Below are 25,386 nucleotides of genomic sequence, written 5' to 3'. Positions count from 1 at the left end.
GAACTGCAGTCAGCTGAAGTAGCCTGCAGTGCTGCATTTAACCACTGCGCCACCTTGGCTATGCAGGGCAAGAAAAGTGGTCTGTGGTACTACTTCCAACTTTGCGAGACTTTTTTTTTTGCGATGTTGGAAAGTCTGAATTTCTGGTATTTTTTTTACCATGGTCACACAGACTAATTTTCTTGTCCTGAACATGCAGTGGAGAACAGAGCTGGAAAGCAGGTTTGTGAAGGGATGTGGCTCCCCTAGGGAGGGGGGAGAGTTTGGCATGGTTATCCTGGTTGAAGGGCCTTCAGGTAAGCCAGTGTGGGACCTTGGGGCAGCTCTGTAGCTCCTGCCTTACTTTGTCCTCCATCCTTACCCCCCATCACCTTGTTCCGTTCTTTGCAACATGCAGCCTCCAACAGTAACAAGAATTGCAGGCAATGCCTGATTTTCAACCAGCCAGCTTCATGGTAGGAGGGAGCTTCCTATCCACTTGAAAGAGAGTCTGGGTTGCATAAAGGGACTTCCCCCACAAGACCCTCTCAAGCGCTAGGCTGCAGGTTCCACCCCAAGGAGGCTCAATTGGGGCCAAACTCTTGGCAACTGATTGAGGTAAGATTGTTCTTGAAGGGGGTGCAAGGCGCGTGGGGTTTCCTGCTGGTTTGCAGCCTCAATCGCTGCAAAAACAGCCACGATTCTTGCCATCTCTTCTCCCCCCCCTTGCGGGAATGGCAGGGTTTAAAAGGGCCCCTCGCCCCTTTATGGATGCAACTTTGGGGTGGCAGGTGGGGCGGGGTGGGGCATGGGAGAAGCAAGATGCGCATCTTGCTTGACTTCCATCTCCGTCGGGTTTCTTGCAATTGATGGAGCTGGAAGTCAGATAAAATGCGCGTCTCGCTTCTCCCCCTCCCCACCTGCCACCCCCCCAAATTGCGCCCCAAAATAGTAAGATCTCCCCCAAAATAAGGCAAAGTGCTTATTTTGGGGTTCAAAAAAATATAAGACAGAGAGAGGGGGGAGAGAGAGAAAAAGAGAGAAAGTAAGAGAGAAAGAAAGGGAGAAAGAAAGAAAGTAGGAGAGATACACACAAGAAAGGAAGGAAGGAAGGAAGGAAGGAATGGAGGGAGAGCGAGAGAAAAAAGAGAAAGAAAAAAGAAAGAAAGGAAAAAGAAAGAAAAAGAAAGTGGGAGATGAAAGAAAGTAAAAAGGGAGAAAGACAAAAGGAATGAAGGAAGGAAAGAAAGAAAGAAAGAAAGAAAGAAAGAAAGAAAAGAGAAAGAAAGAGAATTTATGACCACAATTAAGCCCACAATTTTGGTTGCTAAGCAAGAGCGTTGTTAAGTGAGTTTCAGCACATTTTCCAAGTTGGCCATGCTTACCTGGTCACACGACCACCAAGCCACTCCCATCCAGTCACATGATCGCCAAGCCACTAACACAAAACAGGCCACACCTACAGAATAAGTTCTAAAAAAACACTGGATTGTTTCCATGCAAAACAGCAGGCTAAAATAACTCACTATTTTCTTTACTAAAAGTAGCCTGAGCAGCAGAAGTCGGTTGCTCCCAGTTCGGGCCGGATTGGGCGAACCGGTAGTAGCAATGGCAGGAGGCTCCGCCCACCCACCCGGACACTTCTGCACATGAGAAGAGCATCCATGTGGGAGCGTGCCCGAATCGGTAGTAGAAAAATTGGCAACCCACCTCTGCTGTGCAGGTGCAGAAAGTATGAAAATGGTTTAAAGCAAATATTCAGAAATTTTTCTTATGTAAACAAAAAGAACAGAAGCATTCCTGAAGTCCAGGGAAGGAAGATAGTGTTAAGAAGAGTCTCAGGGTGGCTCCTCTCTGGCTCTGGGACTTAAAAGAGAAGGGAGGAAAAGTACAATCAGATTGTAGGATTCCGTTATTATAGTCTCTCTCTGGAATCAGCTTCCTGATCTTGCCTATCTTGTGAGGCAAACAGCAGGATTATGTGAGGCCCAGAGGTATTTTTGTTGCTAAAAGCTGACATTGATTTACAATAGCCAATTTTCCGATTATTCATGTATTTTAATTAAAATACTATTTTAAAACCATAAAGTCGATAAACTAGAAAAGATTGTGCCCAAAGGTATATTGGTTTCATTGACATCTGATTTCCTGGTTCTGCCCGATGACTGTGCGGCCTGTAACATGTTTATCCTTGAGGCAAAGTATTCCTTTTCATGCAAGGTAATCGTCCTCATCATAAATATATATATATATATATATATATATATATATATATATATATATATATATATATATATATATATATATATTATATAGATAGATAGATAGATAGATAGATAGATAGAGAGAGAGAGAGAGAGAGAGAGAGAGAGAGAGAGAGAGAGAGAGAGAGAGAGAGATAGATAGATAGATAGATAGATAGATAGATAGATAAAGGTAAAAGTTTCCCTCACACATATGTGTTCCTGACTCTAGGGGGCGGAACTCATTTCCTTCAAACCCCAAGAGTCAGCGCTGTCTGAAGATGTATCCATGGTCCTGTGGCTGGCATGACTAAATGCCAAAGGTGCACGGGACGCTGTTACTTTCCCAACAAAGGTGATCTCTATTTTTCTACTTGCATTTTTACATGCTTTTGAACTGCTAGGTTGGCAAAAGCTGGGACAAGTAACAAGAGCTCACTCCATTACACAGCACTAGGGATTTGAATTGTCAAACTGCCGACCTTTCTGATTGACAAGCTCAGTGTCTTAGCCACTGAGACACCACTGCCCTTAATTATATATATATATATATATATATATATATATATATATATATATATATATATATATATATATATATATATATATATATATATATAAAATATTTATGCTGATAAATAACAGTAACAGTAACACTAACAAAAAGGCAACAGTAAAAAATATTGGGTTTCTGTCTGAATGGTCTCTTGTGACGAGCCGAAGACAGAGAGTGGAAGTGTGACCTTCCTCCCATATTTGGGCATACCAGGGGTTGTGACTTTAAATATATATAATACTATATAATACTTTCCCTTAAAAAAAAAAGTCTGTGGATCTGGCATTTGATTTGATTCTATAAACTTTTATTAAGCTAATTCACGTTGTCTCGTATCCTGTTTTCTTCCCATGTTGAATTTGCAGATTATCCTGGTTCTGATGGTATACCCTTTATTAATTTAATATTGTATAGTCCCCTTTCTGACCCTAATGTTCCATTAAAATTAATAATGAACCTTTTAACTAAGATCCATTGCTGATGATCTCTGCCCACATCTTCTGCATCTAAATCTACTACAAACTCTTGCTTGGTTGATGTGGTGATGTTGATGCCTTTACATTTCTTCGTCAATTCTTCTACATATGCTTGTGCTAATACACCTGAAAGATCATTACTTTAACAATAATTGTTATAATTAACATCATCTTGTCTCTTTTTTCTCATCCTTTGCACAGGTTGCATATGAATGGTAAACAGAGAGCATTAACCAATGATAATTTTAGTTAGGACAAAAAGGCTCTCCAAAATATAGGTCACTGTATAATATTTGTGAGCTTTAATCAGTGCCTGCCTTCTGTCTGCAGTTTAAAAAGACCACACTGCACGCTCCACCCGGAGCTGCTGTCAAGCTAAGTCCTCCTTTCTCTTATTTAGCCAAGATTGCTACTGATCTGACCCTCAGCTCTTAGTAATCCTTTTCAAAATTATTCTCATCAAGGCTGGATTTAGCTGGTGATTTCCAGGTTGCCTTAGATCCTCCCAGCATAGGTACTTTTCCTTTAAATGCATATGTACATTTCCAAAACTCTGTTGCTTCTTCTGGAACATTATTTTATTTCTTAGTTTTCTCTGTTCTTGGCTCAGATGCATGTAAAACACAGGGATAGTGTAACCTTGGGCATTGCATTTTTGGACATTTGGCAGACTCTGAGCTCTCCAATGGGCATATTAAGGACCCAGGAAAGTCAGATTATCTTCCTCCTATTATCTGTTATAGTTTGAAAAACATGTGATTACAGTATGGCTGGCAAACGAACATACAATTCTTTAGGCAGATATTGACATTTTAGCTGTTATTGTTGAGTTGTGCTATCAATGGTCGAGTGGCATCTTCCTGGAGAGTATGTTTTAAATTGTCTTTCTAAACAACTAAATATGTTTTCACTATTTATAACTAGAAGCTTTTCTTAAGAGCTGCTGTTTTTAGCTGAAAGGCAGGGTATAAATTCAATAAATAATCAGGGCTCACGAATGACCATCTTTGCTTCCCTTGTTGAAACTGGTGGGGGAGCTACCCTGTTGAGTAAATGGAGCGGCTGATCCACTCTCATCTTCTGACAATGTATTTAGGGCTCAGTCAAGAAGGTTCAGAGATGATTTGTAGGAAGATTTAAATATCAGAGGTTGCGGTGATGGTTCCCAGCCTGATTACCTTCCCCCCCCTCATCTGAGAAGAGGGAGATAGTTTGTCTACTAATACCATCTGTCCCAATGTTTCTGACCTGATAAAAAGAGTAATGGCTTTGCTTACACTCATCCGTTTGACACCGTTTTTGCCAGGACTATCTACTATCTGCAAAATGGTATTTGCAAGATATTTGTGATATCTTTGTATTTCTAGCAGGCAAGACCGGAAGGACAAAATTGTGGATAGGCCCAAGCACACCAAGGAAAGTGATAGGTTACAGGGGTAGGTTTCAATTTTTTTTTACTAATGGTTCTGTGGGTGTGGCTTGGTTGGGGGGCATGTGACTGAGTGGGCATGGCCAACTTGACATCACTCATGCACACTCAGTCACATGACACACACCCCCAGTCACGCCCATCGAAATGGTAACGAAAAGTTTTGGGACGCTGACAGAGGGAAGGAGGGAAGAGAGGGGACTCCCCCCCCCAAAAAATAGACCACCAGAGGATTTAAGGTGTGGAAAAGCCATAAGTTTCCTGGAAGGAATTGAATCATTCAACTTTGCAGCCCGGAGGCCACGCCTGTGTTTATAAATCCGGTGGGCGAGTGGAGGGGGAGACAACGGGAAGGAAAGGGTGGGAGATAGGAAAAAATGCAGGCGAGGTGCTGGACTGTGCAAGCAGGGTGGGAGGGAGGGAGGAAAATTCACCCGATCCTGGCTTGGGACAAAGGAGAAGGAGGAACTGGCTGCAACCCACTAATACACCCTCAGGTGCAGCAGGGGCCATGAAAAATTGCAGAGCCCAGATTGCACATGCGCACTTGTGCCCTGCAGTCACACGTATCAGCCCCACCCCACCCCAGATTCCTCCTATTGTGGCTTAGTTGCAATATTGGATGGTATTCCTGAAATATCTGGACCAAGTAACAGCACGACAAAGCAACCCAAGCGACTCCATGCATCTCTCTCTGTAAAGTTGCTCGTGTGTGTCCATTATATTCACACATACGGATGGAACATGCATGCATACAAAATCCCCATAAAAACCCCTAGGCATGCAAACCATAGTGAAAAAAAGATCAGCTTTGGGGTTGGGGATGGAGAGGTCTTCAGCCAATCCCTCTCCTCTCTGCACCCTTCCCCTCCCCAGCCAGATCTGTTTTGCTGTAGTTTGCAAGTGGAGAGGTTTTCCAACTGGGTGCTGCCTGCCCCTTTGCCCCATCTGTCCCTTTGACATGCCTGACCAAGAAAGCGGCTGCTTTTGATTTCTGCTGCCAAGAGGGAGCTTCTGCTGGTCCTTTTACAGGCACTGCAGAGGTCCACAACTTTCTGTCGGCTTTTCCCTCAATGGCAACAAATCTGGAGCTCTGAGGGTGCTGCCGCGGCTGCCTACTTTGCGGAAGGCAAAGCAGCTAATTGCTGTGAGGACTTAATGGCGACTACTTCCAGCCCTAGCAGGGAAAAACCATCTGGTCCCAGCCAGGACAAAATGGCAGCAAAGGCAATGAGGCCTGGAAGAACCAATGCTCCGAGCCAGCTGTGGCTCTCAATGGCATGGGGGTTGCCCCGGCTGGCATCTCTCAAGCCTGGAGGGGGTCTGCTTAGAGTGAGTGAGGGAAGCATATCCTTGCCACTGGCAATGGCCTCAGGAGCACCCTTTGCTGTATTGCTTTGCTGCCACTGCTGGGATTTTTCCTCAGGGCGATCCCAGGGTGGCTTGGCAAAGCTGCTCCCTGCAGGAGCTGAGGGGACAGGATGAGATGGGACAGGAGTCAGGACTTGACGTGCCCTTCCTGGCCGCCCGCCCAGTAGCCTCCCCATCTCTTCCCTCTGTAACTGAAGAGAGAGAGAACCCGGCTTGGCCGAGGTGCCTCTCCCCGAGCCAGAAAAAGCAGTTAAGGGCAGAGACCACGACACTCCCCAGTGCGAGTGAAAAAATAAAGGACCTTTTCTCAGGCGGTGTGGGGTGGAATTTAAAGCTAACCCGGAAGGGGTGGTGGCCTGGTTCAGGGGCGTGGCTAGCTTGCCGATCCTACCGGTTTGGAGAGCCAGGCCTGATTTTTACTACTGGTTCACCCGAACCAGTCCGAACCAGTATGAACCCACCTCTGGTAGGGTAGTGTGGTTGCTTTATCCTGCAAATTTGCCCAATTATTTTCTCTCCTTTTCCAATTACTATTTATTCCATTGTTTGGGAAGTGAGTGTATGCTTATTCAGAACCAGTCATAATTTAAAAGACATTCTACAGCTTACCATATTAGATTTCATTGTGGCCCTTACCTGGCCTTGATGATGATGATGATGATGATGATGATGAGTTGTATTGAAATTAGATGAAGAAAGGATCTAGGGTAACTTTGAATCTTTCAACTACCTTGTTGTAAATTTTATTCTGTTTTGCTTAAAGAAAGTAAATAAAAATGCTAAGTACAGTATGAATGTGTATCTGTGTGTTTGTGTGTGTGTGTGTTTGTTGTGTTTGTTGTGTTTTTTTAATCATATACACTTGTAAGTTATGGCTCTCCAGTCTCTTAAACAGTTAGACATCCATGAAGTAAATAATAATGATAGTTATAGTAAATAATGATAAGCGTTATGACATTATCATGTAAATGCTGCAAGTTATGACTTTGCAACAGATATTGGGAACATTATATTATAATTGTGTCATTTATGCTATGCTAATATATGAAATCATATGTTATTTTGACATCATACCTCCTGTTTAGGATAATTTTTCCCAGGCCTCAATTTTTCTAGCCCTCTTACAATGATCACAATCATTTTAGAAAAAGATATGAAGATGAGAATTTAAGGTTGAGTGTTTCCTTTGACTTAATTCTAAGATTCAGTATATTCTTTAGTTTCTTTGCTCATAACAAACATATCTGGTACCTAGGCTAGATCTGGAGAAATCTGTCTGAAAAAATATTCTATGAAAATTATATGGTTTTTTTTTAATTTAAAGCAAAAGATACCAAAAATCTGTTTGGATTTCTGTCTGAAAAAATATTCTACGAAAATTATACGATTTTTTTTTTATTTACAGCAAAAAATACCCAAAAACTGTTTGGATTTTACTGGCATTGTTACTTGGAATCTGATCTTTTCTACATGTATTTTAAAAATAAAAATGTCTTCAACCATTTTAGCCCCTATCCTGCATTCTGTAATTATGGAATTCACTGGCCTCTGATGTGATAGATATCAACTTAGACGTTTAAAAGGTGGTGTGGAGGGGGTGGGGAGGGAGCTTCCATTTTTAAATGTTTAATAAAAGCTAAATTGAGATCAAAATCTTATTGCTAGTTAAAGTCTTATTCAAAAGGAAATCTAAACTGAATACAAAACCTTGTTTAGTTGAGAGCAACTCATGTAATTAAAATGCAAAAAACCCAAAGCAGCTTACAGTATTTGAAATAAAATACCTGTTTTCATTTTTTTAAAAAGGTTTTCCCTAATAGGTAAGTAAACTATACAGTTCATTGTTACAGCTACTGTGGTGACTTTCGGAAAACGTTTGAGAAACACAGTTGAAACTTTTTCTGTGTAATCCAGTAGATCCTTTACTCGATCCTACAAATAACAAATAAGCTAGCTGTTTTTGTCATGTTCTGATTATGGAATTTTGCCTGATCTATAGAGACTGAGAACATTATAAGACAGACTTTTGAACTAATGACAAGAATTCTTGAATTTATTTAAGAATTTTGAACAGTATATATTATTCATGTCTAGTCTTCAGCACTGTTCTCTATGCATATATTACTGAAATCTGCAGATACTGCTCTGAAAGGAAATATGATACACCTTATATAATATTTCTGGTTTCCTGAACCTGCTTCTATGAAAGAGTAATACTGAAGAATTTAAATGTCAGTTTAGCAGTCTTTTGTATTTTTGTATTTTTCCGTGATGTAACAGGGAACTTATTCTTCAAAGGGGATTTAAATATTATAATAACAATTTAGTCTGCTAAGGTTGAATTTTATTTCTTAATACTTAAGTAATTTTTAAAACTGCTTTGTTTGGATGTCATCTAAGGTATCTACTGATGCTAGTTTTTATCAAAATAACATTTTAAAAAGCCTCCCTGAATTTCTTTGACCAAGACATTTTTTAAGATTATTATCCTCCTTATTTTTCATATATAATTCAAGCTGGTGAACATGGCAATATTCCTTTCTCCTACTTTCCCACACAATGAACTTATGAGATAAATGGGATGCAAGAGAGTGACTGGCTCAAAGTCAACCAGCCAGTTTTATATGCCTAAGGCAGAATTAGAAATCACAATCTTCTGGTTTCTAAGCCAGCAACATAAGTATATCAAACTGAGTCTCAATTTTGAAAATATATAATACTTTGTGAATGTTCTTGAAGAAAGAGGGAAGTATGGGGTGGTAATAGAGTCTCATGATATGGTCTTTGGATGATTAAACTATAGAGCATTTTCTTTTACAAAATTCTTCAGTTCTATGTTTCACATAGCCACTTTTCAACAGTTTTAAAATTGGGAATGTATGAAATTGGTCTCTTTACAATTATCTGATGTATATTTCCTCTCTTGTCTGATGGTTTATGTATGAAAAGTTGTTTTTCTGTCTTGAACATTCTTTCTCTTGGGGAGTATAGCAATACATTAATTCCATATGCAAATGCAGCAGTTGGCTTTTATTGCTTTGCAAGGAATATATATGTTCACACGTGGAGGCTGGCCATATATTTTTTGTTTTAACCATTTTTATTAGTTTTATAATAAAGCATAGAAAGAAAATACAAAAGTAAATAGTAGGGAACTTAGGCAAAGGAAAAATGGGGGAAAGCAAAGGGAAAAAAGAAAAAAAGGCATTGACTTCTGACTCTCCTTAGTGCAGTAGAATAAGTAATTAACATCAAACCTCAACTTTTTACTTTTACATAATAGTATAAACTAGCCATTTCTATAACAACAAATCTATTTAATTGGTAAAACTGATTCAAAGTTTCAAAAATCAAAGTTTCATTTTTTTCCACGTCAAGCAATGTTTAGAAGGGGTCTCCAAGTAGAAATAAGCTGGCCATTAATTTTTAAATGTGACACAACTATATTTTTATTTTTAAACTTTGCTTTACCATATATAAAAAGGGGATATCAAAAATATACTCGGTTGCCAAGGTCCCCCCCCACCCCATTCTTAAGCCCCTGGGTTAGCTTTGAAACTTGACATCCTTGTGCTTTGCTTTATGACCCAGGTTGTTGACAGTTTGATTTTCACACTGTCCCTGCCAGAATTGTTTTGGGGAATTATGAGAAAGTAAAATGACACTCTCTAATGTTACACTGCAACTGAAGTCTATTCAATCTAAGCACCCAGAAACACAGGCCTTCTTCCCCATGTTTATATAACTTGGTTAGGGCTCCATCAAATTGGGAGCTTTGCTTTCCTAAGCTCAATTGGATAAAACACAGGGCTCAGACATCTGTTCCCTTTACAGAAGTATAATAAACGCTTTGGAAATTAAACCTCTCACATTGCTATCAAAAATGCACTACTTGCTAATCCTGTTTCCTGTAAAGGGACCATGCTATTTTAGAATTTTTGGAACACATAGACTATCACTGGGGAAAAAAAGTGGCAATTATATTTTTAAAATTGCATTAGCTTGATCAACCAAAGATGTAAGAAAGTGCTGCATGAAATCACTCCCTCTTTCTTCTTTTTGGGGTGCTTGGCAATCCACATATATTTACAATAGTTACAATCATGTGATTGCTATTTACAATCTTCCCAGTCAGCTTCTGACAAGCAAAGTCAATGGGAAAAGTCAGATTTGCTTGAAGACTGCAAATTCACCTAACAACTGCTGTGATTCACTAAACAACAATAGCAAAATTGGACACAACTAATTTAACCATCACCTTGTTTAGCAATAGAAATTCAGTCCAATAGAAAGACGTGGACGTAAGTAGAGGACAGCCTGTGTTTGCTTTCCATGTGGGGGTGTGCTGTATCAGAAAGCCACTAGAGGGCGTATGTTCTCCTTTTATTACTTAGTTCCCTTCCAAATGAAAGTTCTTACAATCAAGTAATTCCAAATTAGACACCAATTTGCCATTGTGGAATATAAATTAAGTGACAGGTATGTATTGATGAAGCAAACAAGTTTAGAAATACATGTGATAGTGAAATGATCAGCTATGAAGTTGAGTTCCAAAATATTTATCTTAGTCAATGCTAAATTTCCAGTCCATGAACCTCTTGTGAGACTCCTCTATCACATGGAGACTGCAGGGAATTAGCATAGCAAAATGTTTCTGCACATCTTCAGAATATCTTTTTCTCACAGCTGAAGAGTGTTAACTGGACTCTAAATGCTAAAACAGAGAAAAGGAATCTAGTAAAGCACTTTTTGGAAGGTCTGATTCTAAACACATTTACTTTAAAAACATCGTGTTTCTAGTAATAGCTATTTTTTTTTCAAGAAGGGGAGGAAATGCTGTTTGTGCCACTTTGCATTTTCATAGCCATTTAGATTGGCTAAAAACTCTTCATATACAAGGTACCCTCAGTGCAGTTTTAAGACTTTTGGGACACTGTTTGAGATACAGCAAATATTTGGCTCATAGGTCTGTATTGTTAAAAGCCCTGGTATGGTAGAGCCGTTTTAGTCTAATCCTGCTGGCAGGATGCACTGATATTAAGACATGTGGGTTATTTTTTAAAAGATTGTTTAGTAAGTTTAAGAAAAAAAAGAGAGAACACTGAGAATGGTGTTTGCATAAACATTCTTGGCTGCTGCAGGGTGGACAGCTGTCTTCAATTCACCCCCCCCCCCAGTTCCCAAGTTGCTACATCAGATTTAGGATTAAGGAAAAGGTAGCCCTTGCAGGCTCAAAATCTGCCTTTCTCATTCAGAAGCACAAATAAAAGGTTATGCTACTCCCATATGTTCCTTACCCCATACTCTGTGAATGCTTCCCCCCCCCACTGCTTTCTAACACAGAAACAGAAATATAGAGAACTCATATGTCTGTGAATATAAATAAATGAAGTATTTAACAATATCTTTATGCGCTTATGCTGTAACAACTTTGTTTCATCCTCTGTATTTTGTTTTATCTCAAACAGCCAATTTTGACTTCCACAGACAACTTAAAAAAATATTAAGATTGCTAATGTTTTGATGCTAAGGGGCCCATAAGACCCACTTCATCTAATTTCCAATACAATTCATCCATCAAGACAAACTGTCTACATCCCATAGCCAGTCTTGAAATAAAATTAAGATGGGTATATTAATTTATTTACAAGAATTATTGGCCGCCCATCTTACTACAAGATAACTCTGGGTGACTTACAAACAAAAAAATATATATCCGTATCTATTTATCTGTGTGTCTCTGTGTACTTACACACACACACACACACACACACACAAACACAAACACACACACGTCAATAGAAGCCAAATGCTATGATCCAGTTAAAGAAGAGGAGGGCAGGGGTAGGATGGGAGTTTAGAAGATTTAGAAGATAATTCATATTGTTCCGAAGAACCAGGAGTTGAGATACTGAGACTGGTCAGAATGATCAGCTCAACATGATGGAATCAAAAAGGATTTTAAAAAAGGTGAGGTTTACTGTTTTCTCTTCTAGGCTTTATAGAGCAGATTTCCGTTCAATCCTTTGTCCTCTATGACTTGAGGTTTTGGGTCACATGCTATGCTCTCATAACAGTTGAGCAAGACGGCACCAAAACTGGAAAGCGGACAACTATGGAATAAAACTCAGAAAGGAATTAATCACTCCTATTTGCATAATGTCTTTTAAATTGCTTACATCAGATTCAATACAAAGAACTTTTCATATCAAACCATTCTTCCCTAACACTCTTCTGCAGATGCTTTGCGTTATACATCATCCCCACACCTGGAGGGCAGCTGGGGAATGTGGGCTAAGTGGCCGAAAGTATGCTTCTGTGGAAGCTTGATATATTCTGAAGATTGTTTGAAATAGAATATAAAGTATTCTCTACATCTGCCTTCATTTGAAGATTGGTGTTTTCATTGGGAAAAGCACCCAAGCCAAATATTCTCCCTGTCTCTCTGTTCTTATGTTTGCTGTCACATGTCATTCTCTATTTGTACAATCTCCCCCCCCCCCCAGCTTTTTTTTTTCCTGGGACTGACCAGCTCTGGCTGCAACTCTACACTGTGTCCTGTGATCTCATCCTTCGGATGAAACTCATCCAGTCTATAGAGCACATGCCGGCTCATCCCTCTGCTTGTACCAGGCTACATCTGCCCCGCCTGAAAGTGTCATTATCCCTGTGCCTGGCTGTGACAGCTTGCTATCATTCTTCCTCCACACACACACACACACACACACTCTCTGTCTCTCTCTGTCTCCACCCGCAATGCTAACCCCCTGCCCCCAGCTGCCCCTGTTCTGTTCCTCTGCAGTCTGCCTTAGAGTGAGGCTGCATTCACAGGATTGCTTTAAGACTCAGTTTGAGAAACTCTTTTAACACAGGCGAGGTTCAGCTTTTGTATTGAGAAGATTCTCAAGTATTTATGATCTAACAGTATTACCTCAGGTTTCACATGCAGGTGCGGCTTTAAAAAAAAACACCAAAGACTTAAAAGACAGGTACATTACGTAACTGTGTGAAATTCTCCATTTATTTTCCCTTGTCAGGTATCTTTGCAATTAGTACCGCCCACCAGAGACGGCATCATTGGGCAGCATTCCTCGACAATGCTGTCTCAAAATCCTCGGAAATCTCGAGGCTTATAATTCTGCCTAGTTTGTTCAATAGCTGGAGAAGCTTTTTCCAGCCTGGGCCGTCATAGGTCCAATTCCCATAGGGAGGAAAGGCGCTCTAGTGGATGGGGGTTACAGTACTATAACGCATCGGAAGGCCCCGGACAGTTAACCTGGACGATGGAGGGTGTCACTGCCTAGGCGCCTGCTAACTTGCTTCTCCCCTCAATGATTTCCCAACTCAGGATCGTCCCTTCTCCTCAGGATCGCCCTTCCCCTCTTCATCCGCTCTACCTTTCTTTTTTCTCCCAGCCTTTCCTGTCTAATGCTGGCGCCCGGGCCATGCTCTGCTGCCGGATCTGGGGCAGCCCGCTTGCTCATGTGCGCTCCCACAGCTCCTCCTCTCGCTCTCTGTGAGCGGCTTAGTGGGCGGCCAGGCCTTCTCTTCCCTCCTCTCTTCGCCTTCCCCTCGACACCGCCGCCCGCCTTGGAAGAGGCGGAGCTGCCCGTACAGCCTGGCCCAACCGAGCGGAGCTCCGCCGAGCCTGGCTGTGGCTTCTACTGCCCCCACGGCCGGCCCGCGTTCCGTCCCGCCAACTCTCGCTTCCTTCTCGGCCAACTTGGCCGCTTGTCCGCCCCGTCGGGGCCAGTGCCGCGCCCGATGAATGGAGTCGCCTTTTGTCTGGTTGGGATCCCACCGCCAAAGAGCCCCGAGGACAGCCGGAGCCGGGATGGGGAAAGCGGCCCGCGGGTGCGTTGGCTTCGGAGCGCAAGTGGGGTGGGGGAGTAAATGGGCTTGGGGGAGGCGAATAGTTCATTAAACTGCTGGACGTGGAAAAAGAGGCTACAGGGAAACCGGGAGACTGATTAAGGATAGGCAAACGGGGCGGTGGGGGGTGAGCGGCGAAGAAAGTTGGGAGCAATGAACTGGGGATTTAGAGTAGAAGGGGATACTGGCCGAATGGCGGGAGAGCACATTCGTTGGTTGCAGGGAATTCCTCTGCTCAGTCTGTGCCAGGAAAGCTACGGCGCTCCTAGTGCTGAGAGAGATGGTGCCTAAGAATCTTAGAATAAGAAGGGGGAGGATTGCCTGTTAGGTTTAAGAATGGCAGATGGGAAGTTGAGTGAAGATGCTACTTACAACGTAGAAGGTCAAATTGGATGAGAGGGTTGACCGAAGACGGAAACTTGAATCAATTGCTCAAGGCAGATAAATGTGTTTTTGAGATGGTACAAACTAGTGATGCCACTGGGAAGCTTGCTTGTAATGATGGAATTATAGAAAGGTCCTAGGATTCTTTGAATCTGGAATGGACGCTCTGAGGAGATTATGGGGACAAATTGTGGGGGCAAACTTGCTCTGGGGAATATTGCAACAGAATGCAATAAATGCAATGGTATGATATTTTTATATGGTGTTACATTTATAATATAGGAGCAAAGTGAGCAAACTTGACCAAGTGAGCAAACTTCATTAGGATCACTTCCTCACTAGTATTGAAGAGCACTTTCATAGTTTTCTTCACCCACTCGTCACTGAAGTGAAATAACTGATGTGAAGTAACGTTTATCCACATCTCCTCTTTCTTGGCATAAGGATAGTTGAACTCTTGAAAGTCCTGTAAATTGCTAGTACACAAGTGACTTAAGCTTGAGTAATCTAATGAATATTGTCCTAGTGATGGACTGAAGTTGATTCAGCAGTCATATCGAGATGCTCCAAGTATACAATTTTATGTGCCTTATTTGGAATGAAACGTTGTACTGTAAATCTATGTGATGTAAGCATTATGATGAGAATGAACGGTAAGCTGAAGTACTTGGTTTTATATGCTTCTTGGTATCCATATTTTTTTGGTACTAGTTGTGGAAGATTTCTGACCTTGATGCCATGTTCTTGTTTTGGAGACAATTCTGGTATCACCATAACCTGAAATTCTGTTTCTGACATTAAACAGGAGCTGTTTGAAGATGTAAAATAATCATCTCATCTTGGTCACAGATCCTAAGGAGAAAATACAGCATAGCAGTTGATTTAGAACAATCTTGCAGTTCCAATGTTTCCATAATTCCCAGCCATATTTCATTGCTATATGAAGTGGAAAAAAGCTTCTTTCAATCTCGCTCTCATCTTTCCCCATTCATTTAGCCTTCATAGATGCTGGAGATTTTGCTGCCATCTTGGTATATGGTATAGGATGGCTGAGCCAAGGAAATATTCTTCTATTCTATTATTGATTTCCTAAGCAAAAACTGCTTCAGGATCCTGACTGCGGAAAAGGATTCTGAGGTTAAGACTTGATGCAGATATGGTAGGCTCACATTCAAACCCACAAATTATTTTCCAGTACCGTATGCATGTTCTTGCTTGGTGGTCTGATTCATACTCAGAATTAAACATATTTTTTGCATGAGATGGAGAAGAAAAATGTAGCAGGAAAAAAATAGATTCTGTGAAACATATGCATGGTATCAGAATGCATATAAAACATAAATGCTCTAATATAATTTTGTGTTGCATGCTGCAACAACAAAACAAAAACATTAAAGCTAAGAAAAGCCCACACTCATGTGATTTAATGAGATTTCAGCCAAATTTGATTTTTTAGATTTTGAACATTAGTAAATATCTTTTATGAGTGCTGTGTGAACAATTCTTCTAACAAAATATGACTTGTTTTAACTTTTCAGAAGTAAGGCACTGAAGTTCTTTCCTGACCCATTGAAATGTAAAACTTCAGTGCAACTTGAATGTTAATTTTCTCCAAACCAGTTAATCCTATTGAACAAGTTATTTGGGAATCTTTTTAGCCTGTATAGCAGAATAAACACAAAGCTTAATCATCACCTTTGCTGCTGAAAAAAATCACTCTCCTTGCGTTTGAAAAGGCAGTGTCCTTTTACCCTAAGATTGTCTATTTGCTTGTTTGCTGAGATGGGGTTGAATGCCTGCTTCTCTCTTGCTTGTATATTGCTGGCTGACCCCTCTTCCCTCCCACTCTATCTTGTTGGAGTCAAAAGCTCTCGAACTGAACTTTCTTGAAAATATACCCTAATGGAATATGTATTTATAGCTTAATTTAGACTATAAATTAATAATGACACTTACTTTGGTCAAGCTTTTGGATCATATAGGGTAGCATGGGTTCTTCTTCATATATTGTATATGGAATTGATTTCTGTGTTGGCCCTGAAGATCTACGCCTTGACTTCTCCAGGGTTTAGAACAGTGTTTCTCAACCTTGGCAACTTGAAGATGTCTGGACTTCAACTCCCAGAATTCCCCAGCCAGCGAATGCTGGCTGGGGAATTCTGGGAGTTCAAGTCCGGACACTTTCAAGTTGCCAAGGTTGAGAAACACTGGTTTAGAAGATCAGGGCCTTCGGTTCAGGACATGGGGCTTCCAGATAGGCCTTCTTTATTTTTTTTTAGAAAAAAGTTTATTCCAGGATTTACCTGTCTCCACTTTAGTATTTTACACTGAATATGCTTTCTTCATACTCAACTTCCCAATTAGAAAATTGCCCATGCCTTTTTTTCTTTGTCTTTTCTTCTGTTTGAAACTCTTTGTCAGCTTGGTCTCCCTCACAGGCTCCAGGCTCCTCTGCTTATCAGCTTTGCAGCGTACAGAAGTTCCTGCCTGCTTGTCCCAAGCTATCCGGTTCAGCTTGCATTTGAAAAAAAAAAAAAGCTGGATAGCTGTGGCTTAAAATAATGTGATGGAACCTTTCATCTGGGTTGTTCTTTTCAGTTGAATTTAATTCCAGTTTATAAGCACTATTTCTAAATTTCAAATGTTTGCCACTCAAGCATGATTCTAATACCTGAGCTGTGCTGGCTGGATAGATGCAAAAGTAACTAAATGAAGCATTTACTTATACCGTCCTATACATCAGTTCTTAAATATTCATATATTGCTCTGAAAGAGTTTGCCTAAGGGGAGCAAGCCTTGTAGGTCTTTAAGCTTAAAAGCCTTAAATGGATGAAACAAATGTAATGTGGACTGACTTTTTCTTTATCAGTCTGCTTGTCTGCTAAGATTGCTGTCTGCTGTCTTTCTCCTGATATGCTCATTAGATGAATTGTGGTAGGTGGTGGCTTGCAAGAAATTTTTCTGGTGGTAGTAGTTTGCATGCCTTCACCAGTGAGGCCAATAGTTTGAACCCCTGGCCAAAATATGTTTCCTGAAGAATGTTAACTAAATATAAGAATAATGGAGCCAGCAAGTGGAGAAGAATAGGGTGCAATCCATTTGATCTCCATGTAGTGTTGGAAGGTTAGCTTACCACCAAATGTGGTGTTTGCCACAATTATTAGGGCTTAGTCCACATTTGGTAGCTCTATGATGTTTGCTTATTATACATATTTCAGTTCAAGCCTCGGCTCTCAGTTGATATATATTCCCAGATAACTTAGTTCTATTATAATTTGAATGTGTAAGGTGTCTTTAGAAAAAAAAAGCATGTCCTAATCACTTACTTTATATTTTAGGATTATTAGCTTTAGATCTGATTGAAAGATGGTGAAAGTTGGCAGAAAAGATTTATTGTTATATAATGGTCATCCATATGTATAGCCTTGGCCCAATAGTTCTGTTGTTTTCAAATATAACGATAATGAACGTATGATCCAAACAATCGTGGTTTGTATTACCATGATTTCTCAAGTAAGCCAAAGTTGGATTGAATAAGCTACAATTGTCTGGATACACAAGCCATAAATTATAGTTCATAAACTATAATTTGGCTACTCCAAGCCAAGTAGAGCATATTATGGCTTTATGAATTTTAAAAAGCCAGTTAATGACTCCCATGTGAATTATAAAACTAGATGATCTTTAATTGTATCTAAGTTTTTAGCAGATTTAAAACTGCTGCCATTCCTCCTAGGTTATTTTAAAAGAGGATAAACAGGATTGGATCTGGCTGGGATTTGGATGGGAGAGCATTGAGAAGTTGACAAAAACAACAAAACAAACAAACAAAAACACAACGAAAGGCAGAGACAAACCATTTCTATATTGTTAGAAAAAATGGATGTGTCCCCAAAGAAAGAAGATGTTGAACATGGCTCAAAGGGACTTTATGGCTAGGAAGAAATCAAAATGGGTGCCCCGTACTTCCTTGTACTGCAGGAAATGGAGGGGTTGGAGGAACACTGCCTTTGGAGAAAGGCTGTGCCACAATTGCTTCTGACTCTGAAGGCTTTATTCAGAGCCATCTGCACTGTCTCGTTGGCTGCTCTCTTGCCCTAAAGGGTTGAAACCACTACTAATCTCCTAGCAGTAATTTAACACTACATTATGGCTGACCATGTGGGAATCCTACCAAGACAAAGGCACACCCAATGTTGTTCTGGCAGTTGTTCCAGATAAATTAAGTGTGAACATCCCAGAAAGTTATCATTCGGTCTAGGAATTCATATCTCATTTAAGAATGAGCTTCCTCAATCTTCCAGGAGATTGTTCTTGAGAGAAGTTAACTAGCATAGTCTTTGGGGAGTTGAATCCCTTAATTTTAGCAGGCATGGGTATATATAGTCATCAGAAGTTAGAGGAGGTAAAGTCCGTCACTTCTGGTTGAAGTCACATTTTTTTCTCTGACTGTGCAGGTGGCCTGTAGGAGAGAGATATCTACGCATATACAATGTCACTTTCTATTTATTGACTTGTTACACCCAGTTCCTGCACAGCTGGACCTGGAGGCAATGATTTCCCAAATGACAAAAGTTCTTCCACATCTTTTCCACTCCTCATCTAATTTACCAGTAACCTCGCCTAGCTGGGCCTTCCATCTTCTACTAATGACGATTAAGCATTTCCATTGTGCTACGAAAGTGTATTTTCCTGCTAACGCAGTGCTCAGATTGCTAACACTGAATGGAGTTAAGGTGTGGACCCATAAATGCGGTGGTTTTAAGAAAGGAGCACAAATACCAAGGGAAAACACAAAACAGAGAAAAAGGCCAGTGAACCAAAGGAGGAGAAAATAAAGTAATTTTTGCATTTATCTGGGTTACAGAACAAGGTGCTTATTTTCCCAAGAACACATGGCATTTTCAACATTACATATGTGATCTAGGTTTGGCTGTTCCAAAACACTATTTCTGAGGAGTGAAAAGAAAATTTCTAAAAAGGATGCAGCAGTAGTTGATTAATTTTTGCATCTCTTTTTCCTTGTTTCAGGGTTCATATTGTTCTTGATTACATTGGCTGCTTCATGTTCTAGGATAATTTTTGTGTCTTCAGATAAATAAAAACAAAAGTATTCTCTGGATATTTGCCATTCGCAAGGGACTTGTTAAGACAGTGCAAAGACTTGGTGATGGAAAAATAGCGTGCTAAAATAGCACATGTTCTTTGTTGCATTAGTTTCCATCTTTGCCACCTCCATCTTAATGGGTGGATACAGAGGATGGGTGTGTGTGTGTGTGCTTCTAAACCCACATGGTTTATTAAAAAACTCTAGCCAATTATACCGTGTTATATGCATCATAGTTCTTTAATTATTTTTTTCTCTTTGTCTAGAGCTATTTATGGTTTAAAAGAGCACTCTATCCTTACGCAGTCAGGTAGTCTGCCACATAAAGTGAAACCAAGAGGAAAATGAAGATATTTAGTTTTCTCTTTGGTGGCCAACAACTAGTGTGCTAGCCGCCTGAGACAGAGGAAATGTAGTGGTTAAGTATCCTGGTTAAAGTATTTGAATATCAGCTGAGGAAATTCAAGTTCAGTTTCCCACTTAAATGTCAGTTCAATTATAAAATTTTAAGCCAATTACTTTCTCTCAATTCAACAATCTCATAGGCCTATTATTGTGGGGATAAATGAAAAGACTCTACTCAAACACATGCTAATACGAAACCTCAGGTAACAGTGGGCTGTAAATATAGTAAATAAATTAGTTCATTTCTGCAATCAGTTTTGCATTCTGACAGAATTTCTACCATGTATTTTAAAGTACTTCATAAATGTGTCAATAGTTTAACATTCCATCATGGTAGTACTTTCAAAGACCAGTTCCATCATGTCCTGTCAGCCTTCCCAGTTAGACCAGACAGGAAACATGACTAGATGAGCTAATTTCACTCCATTGTAAGGCTACATTAACAGAATATTGCAAGTCTGAAAGTACAAAACTCCTACCATCTCCTTTACAATCTAAGAAGCTGGGGATGATCCCTTCTGAATCCCTTTCTCATTATGCAGCTGCTTCCATTACCCAGTTGCAGCCTATGACCTCCCTTATCTGATTGTCCCCCAAGCATAATTTCTTTGCTCATCACTCAAAGTCTTCCTCACATATGATTACATCTTCTTATATTTACTTATTACAAGAGTCAGATAACATGTGGATTCAAATAAGTGAAATGATGGCTGCAAGTTACGATTAAAGCCTCACATATTTTTATGGGCAACACCATTTTATAAGTATCCTGGTAGTGCTACTTACCCGATTCCAAGTAGGTAAATAGATCTACAGCAAAAATTAAATATTGCTAAAATCCATATTAAATGGATTTTATAGATGCAAAAAAGGTGGTGTCTTACTGAACCACCTGTGCCCTCAACAAATCCAGATTATTCATTTCTTTTCTAAAAGGGCTTATGGAGCCATCAGTTGCCAAATTTTCTTATCTGGATGCTATGCTTGCAAACCCTGGTCATAAAGGTGCGCCTATTCAAAGTCCATGCTAGTGTGATACTATGAGGCTTAAGTATTAATTTTTCTTTTGGTATGTTTTTATTATATTTTTTAATTATTATTAATTTTTTATTGCCATCTGTTCGCCCATGGCGACTCATGTGGATGGTCTGTGGGATAAAGCTATCCATTTATCTGCAAAAACCTCTTGAAATTTTCATATGAGTACAAAGAGATGCATAAGCATCTTGCTGCTAAGTATAATTCTGCATGCTATTTAATGGATCACATTTGCGCTACCGAATATTTATAGCTATTATGTACATACTAGTCTAAAACAACAGAATCAGCCTACGTTTTTCTTAATTAAAAAAGAGCATATTCCTAGAACTTACTTGAATTGGTAAAAAAAAAATCATATAAAGGATATTTAATGGACTTTTAAAGTCTGCACATCTTATTTTTGGTCCATATTCTCCACTGGTGACTTTCCCTTAAAGTGTACCTTATAGTTGATGGCTTATTTATGGATGTTGTTTAGCAGATGCTGGAATTTCCTAGCTTAGACTGCTACACTTTTTCCCCCTCTCTCTCTACCTCCTTCCCTCGCTCCCTCCATTCCTCCCTCTATGTCTCTCCTCCCCCCTCCCGCCAACTGTTGAACTTGAAATACCAGAAAAGTGTGTAGTCATACACACCTTTTGCATATAAACTGTGTGTTTAGGAACTAGTGAAGGTGCTGAATGCTGAGATGGCATCCCCAAATTTGAACTTTCAGAATCAGCACTGAATTGTATGCTCTGAATATGATTATGCTCTTTCAAAATGCCTTGGAACTAAAAATGTGAAGTTGTAGCTACCCATATGTTGCTGAATTCTAACCCCTTAGCATCCTTCACTGTTGGCCACTTTGCTGGCTGGAACTATTTAAAACTAGAGATTAGTAGTAACCAGAGAGCCTGTATTATATATTAGTGAATCAATTTGTTTTAGAATTCAATCCCAGAACCAGTTTTTGTTGCAGATTCAATACTGGAACCCAGTTTATAGTTTGTTTATTGAGCTATCACACTTGAAGACTAGCAAGTTCCTAAAGATTCTCAGATTCTTTTAATTTTAAATTCTCTATTTGTAGTTTATAAACTCAATTTTTAGAGAGCTTGCAGTGCCTTGAATACATGATGTATCCAATTTCAGGATCCAAATCTATTTGTTCTATAATTTTATATTAATAAATCTTTAGATATGAAGCTAAAATGAAATCTGTAGATCAATGAAAAATATTGCATCATGATTTTCAACTAATTTCAAGATATTTGCTGTACAAAGCTTTTCAAAACTACATATTCTGGCATGCTGTGTGGCAAAATACAGCATTCAACTGAGTTTTAAATTTAATAATGTGATATTTCTTATTGCATGAATAACTGAGAATAGCAGGAAGACGGAAAGCTACTGAAAAGAAGATAAGAGCTTTAACACTAAGTAAAATAGAACTTCTCTATAAGCTTGTCTGCCTAGGTGTAGAAAGGAGATGATGATCTAAAAAAAGCCACTGCCATCTGGAACAAACCAAGTCTGCCTGACCAATTCTCAAAGGCTCCTAGGTTTTCTGCCATTCCAGACTTCTCTGGTTTTTTTCCTTATTAGATTTATATTCCATTTTTCTTTCAGAAGTTCAGTGAATTCATAGTGCTCCTTCCTCCTACTTTTCCCCATAACAACAATCCTTTGAGGTAGCTTGTGATTACTGTCAGTGACTGGCCCAAATTCATCCAGAAATCTTTCATGGGTGGGAATAGGATAGAAGACGAATCTTTAAGTCTAGCAGCTGAACCACTGCACTATTGATTCCCTAATATATGCATCAATAAACAAATTATAAACTGGCTTCTGGTATTGAACATGCACCAAAAACTGGTTCTGGGATTGAATTCTAGAACAAATTAATTCACTAATAATATACTGTGACTTGTGGCTTGTTTTCTCTAAAAAAAGTTTGGGTTGAAAGACATGTTATTTTGATAATATTAATGAAGCACATTTTGAATTAATCTTGTAAATACGGTGAGGACATGATGTGGAATATCTATAGAATATATTTTTATCTCTGATCTGCCCAAGATTTGATACCTGCCCGTGATATTCAAATATGTACTCAAATTTGGTGCCATCCCCAGGTGTTAGTTTAGAAAATAGGTTAGATTCCATGTGGGATGTTTTGGGTTTTTAATTGTTACTTTTCTGCAAACTTTCTTTTGATTATATAATTCTATTGTTGTGTTTTTATTGAGGTACTTTGTAGGCCATCAGATTGGTATGACTTGTTAAGAAATAAATATATCTCATTATTAAGAATGCCCATTTCCACTTCGGTTGAGTCCTGGGATCTGTGTTTTAGCCCAAGACTCAGTTCTGGATCATTTTAAATACTACTACTACTACTACTACTACTACTATTACTACTACTACCACCACCACCACCACCACCACCACCACCACCACCACCACTACTATCCAATTTTACAAAACACAACAAAGAAATTGCAGCTTCCTGCAATAACACCGGCAGAACTGCAAAAAAACTGCGCTCTCAGAATATCGCATATTTTAAGAACATACTTGGTTGATACCTAGGATGCTGGCAGCAACCCATATCAACCATTACCACCAGTCAATGTTATTTGTGACACATTTTTAAATGTTCAGTTTACTGAGTTTCCTGTTTAATGAATAAAAGAAATAATAATAATAATTTAAAAGAAAGTCAAGAACATCTATTAATTGAAGTAAAGAACAAAAAACTATTGAAGGCCCAACAGACAAAACAAGAATACAGAAAAGATGTGATAAAATCAAGAATGGAGAGTTGGCAGAACAAAGCATTGCATGGCCAATTTCTGGAAAAAATAAAAGATAAAGTGGACAGTGAACAAACTTGGTTATGGTTAACAACAGGTACATTAAAGAAAGAAACAGAGTCACTAATCCTGGCTGCGCAAGAACAAGCTATCCGCACAAATGCCATTAAGGCCAAAATCGAAAAATCCTCCGATGATGCCAAATGCAGACTTTGCAAAGAAGCTGATGAAACTGTTGATCACATACTCAGCTGCTGTAAAAAAATCACGCAGACTGAGTATAAATTGCGGCACAATTCAGCAGCACAAATGATCCATTGGAATTTGTGCAAAAATTATAATATTAAAACAGCAACAAACTGGTGGGAACATCAGCCTGAAAAGGTCACCGAAAATCAGATGGTCAAGATCTTGTGGGATTTCCGTATACAAACCGACAAAATACTGGCGCATAATACACCAGACATCACACTGGTTGAGAAAAATAAGGTCACAATCATAGACATCGCAATACCAGGTGATAGCAGGGTCGCCGAGAAGGAACATGAAAAAATTGCAAGATACCAGGACTTAAAAATCGAAATTCAACGACTATGGCACAAACCAGCAGTGATAATTCCAGTGGTAATTGGCACACTGGGTGCTATTCCTTATAAATATATTTTATTCATTTTTCAGATTCCATTTGCAATCACTTATATACAGGGTATTTACTATAAGAAAAGAAAAAAAAGAAAAAGGAAATAAAACGAACAAATAAAAAGGAAACACAACTCATCATTCACAACCCCACCTAACCCTTCCATCCTCCATACACCCCATCTACCCCCTCCAACTTTCCTTTCTCCCTCTAACACTCCCCTCCTACTTCCCTTTCCCCACAAACCTTTCTCCCCTTACTCCCCAGACACCCTCCTTACATTCCCCTTACTCCTTCCTTACTCCTCCCTCTTCTTTCCCTCTACCTCCCTCCTTGGTGTATGCCTTTATTCGAGTGTTGTTTGATCTGATAAAAGTAAAATGAACCAAGAAAAAAAAAAACAAAGGAAAGAAAAAACCACCGTATATAAGTACATTCTTATTCTTATTAAGACTATTTTAACACCCCCCCACCCCCCCCACAAATCCCCATCCCCAATCCTCCCGACTTCCCAGGGCCCACACCTGGCACTACCTTCTGTCTAAAATATCTTGTATACATATGGATTAAAAAATAAAAGTAATATGTCAAAAGAAAGAAAAACAGAAAAAAAAAGAAGAGAGAAAAAAAAAGAAAAAAGAAAAAAGAAAAAGAGAAAAAGAAACCACTCTTTGTGTTGATCTCAGCCCCCCATCTTTATCTATGCTTAAATAGTATAAATCATTCTATCTATATTTTATTCTCGTCTCTTACTTCTTTGCTATTTACCCCAACCTTCTGTAGACTCTCCCGTTCCTCTTCCTAAACCTCATGATCCCTTCCGATAAGATTTAAGCTACGTGGTTCATGCCACATATTCAAATATGATTTTACAAAAGAGTAATCAAACTTTCCCTTCTAGTAAAATTTAAACAGCGTAAGTGATCTTTCTTAACCTCCTTTTCAAACAGTAATTCAAAATAGTCTAGCCAAGCTTCCCCTTCTTAGTAAAATTAAGCAGCGTAGATCAAATATTACTTTACACAGAAATCAATTTCTATCTTAAGATAATTCCAACCGACTTTCTCTTCTGATAGGATTTAAAT

At 39.4% G+C, this 25,386-nt stretch overlaps 1 protein-coding gene across 4 annotated transcripts in view; it reads left to right on the top strand.

The window, feature by feature from the left end:
- The first annotated feature begins 13,631 nt into the window (after window positions 1–13,631).
- The window catches only part of ARHGAP23 (Rho GTPase activating protein 23), a 191,073-nt gene continuing 179,318 nt past the window's right edge, over window positions 13,632–25,386 (top strand). For all 4 annotated transcript variants that reach the window (XR_004256829.1, XM_032235017.1, XM_032235016.1 and 1 more), the window contains exon 1: window positions 13,632–13,908. Coding sequence is in view for 3 of the 4 variants with exons in the window: in XM_032235017.1 (XP_032090908.1) it covers window positions 13,819–13,908 (90 nt within the window). In the remaining variant the exon portion in view is untranslated. The remainder of the gene's footprint in view (window positions 13,909–25,386) is intronic.

The sequence above is a fragment of the Thamnophis elegans genome, chromosome Z (genome assembly GCF_009769535.1).
Source record: "Thamnophis elegans isolate rThaEle1 chromosome Z, rThaEle1.pri, whole genome shotgun sequence".
In the NCBI taxonomy this organism is placed as follows: domain Eukaryota; kingdom Metazoa; phylum Chordata; class Lepidosauria; order Squamata; family Colubridae; genus Thamnophis; species Thamnophis elegans.
The sequence above is the reverse complement of the archived record's forward strand: the minus strand, read 5'-3'. Positions and strand labels throughout refer to the sequence as shown.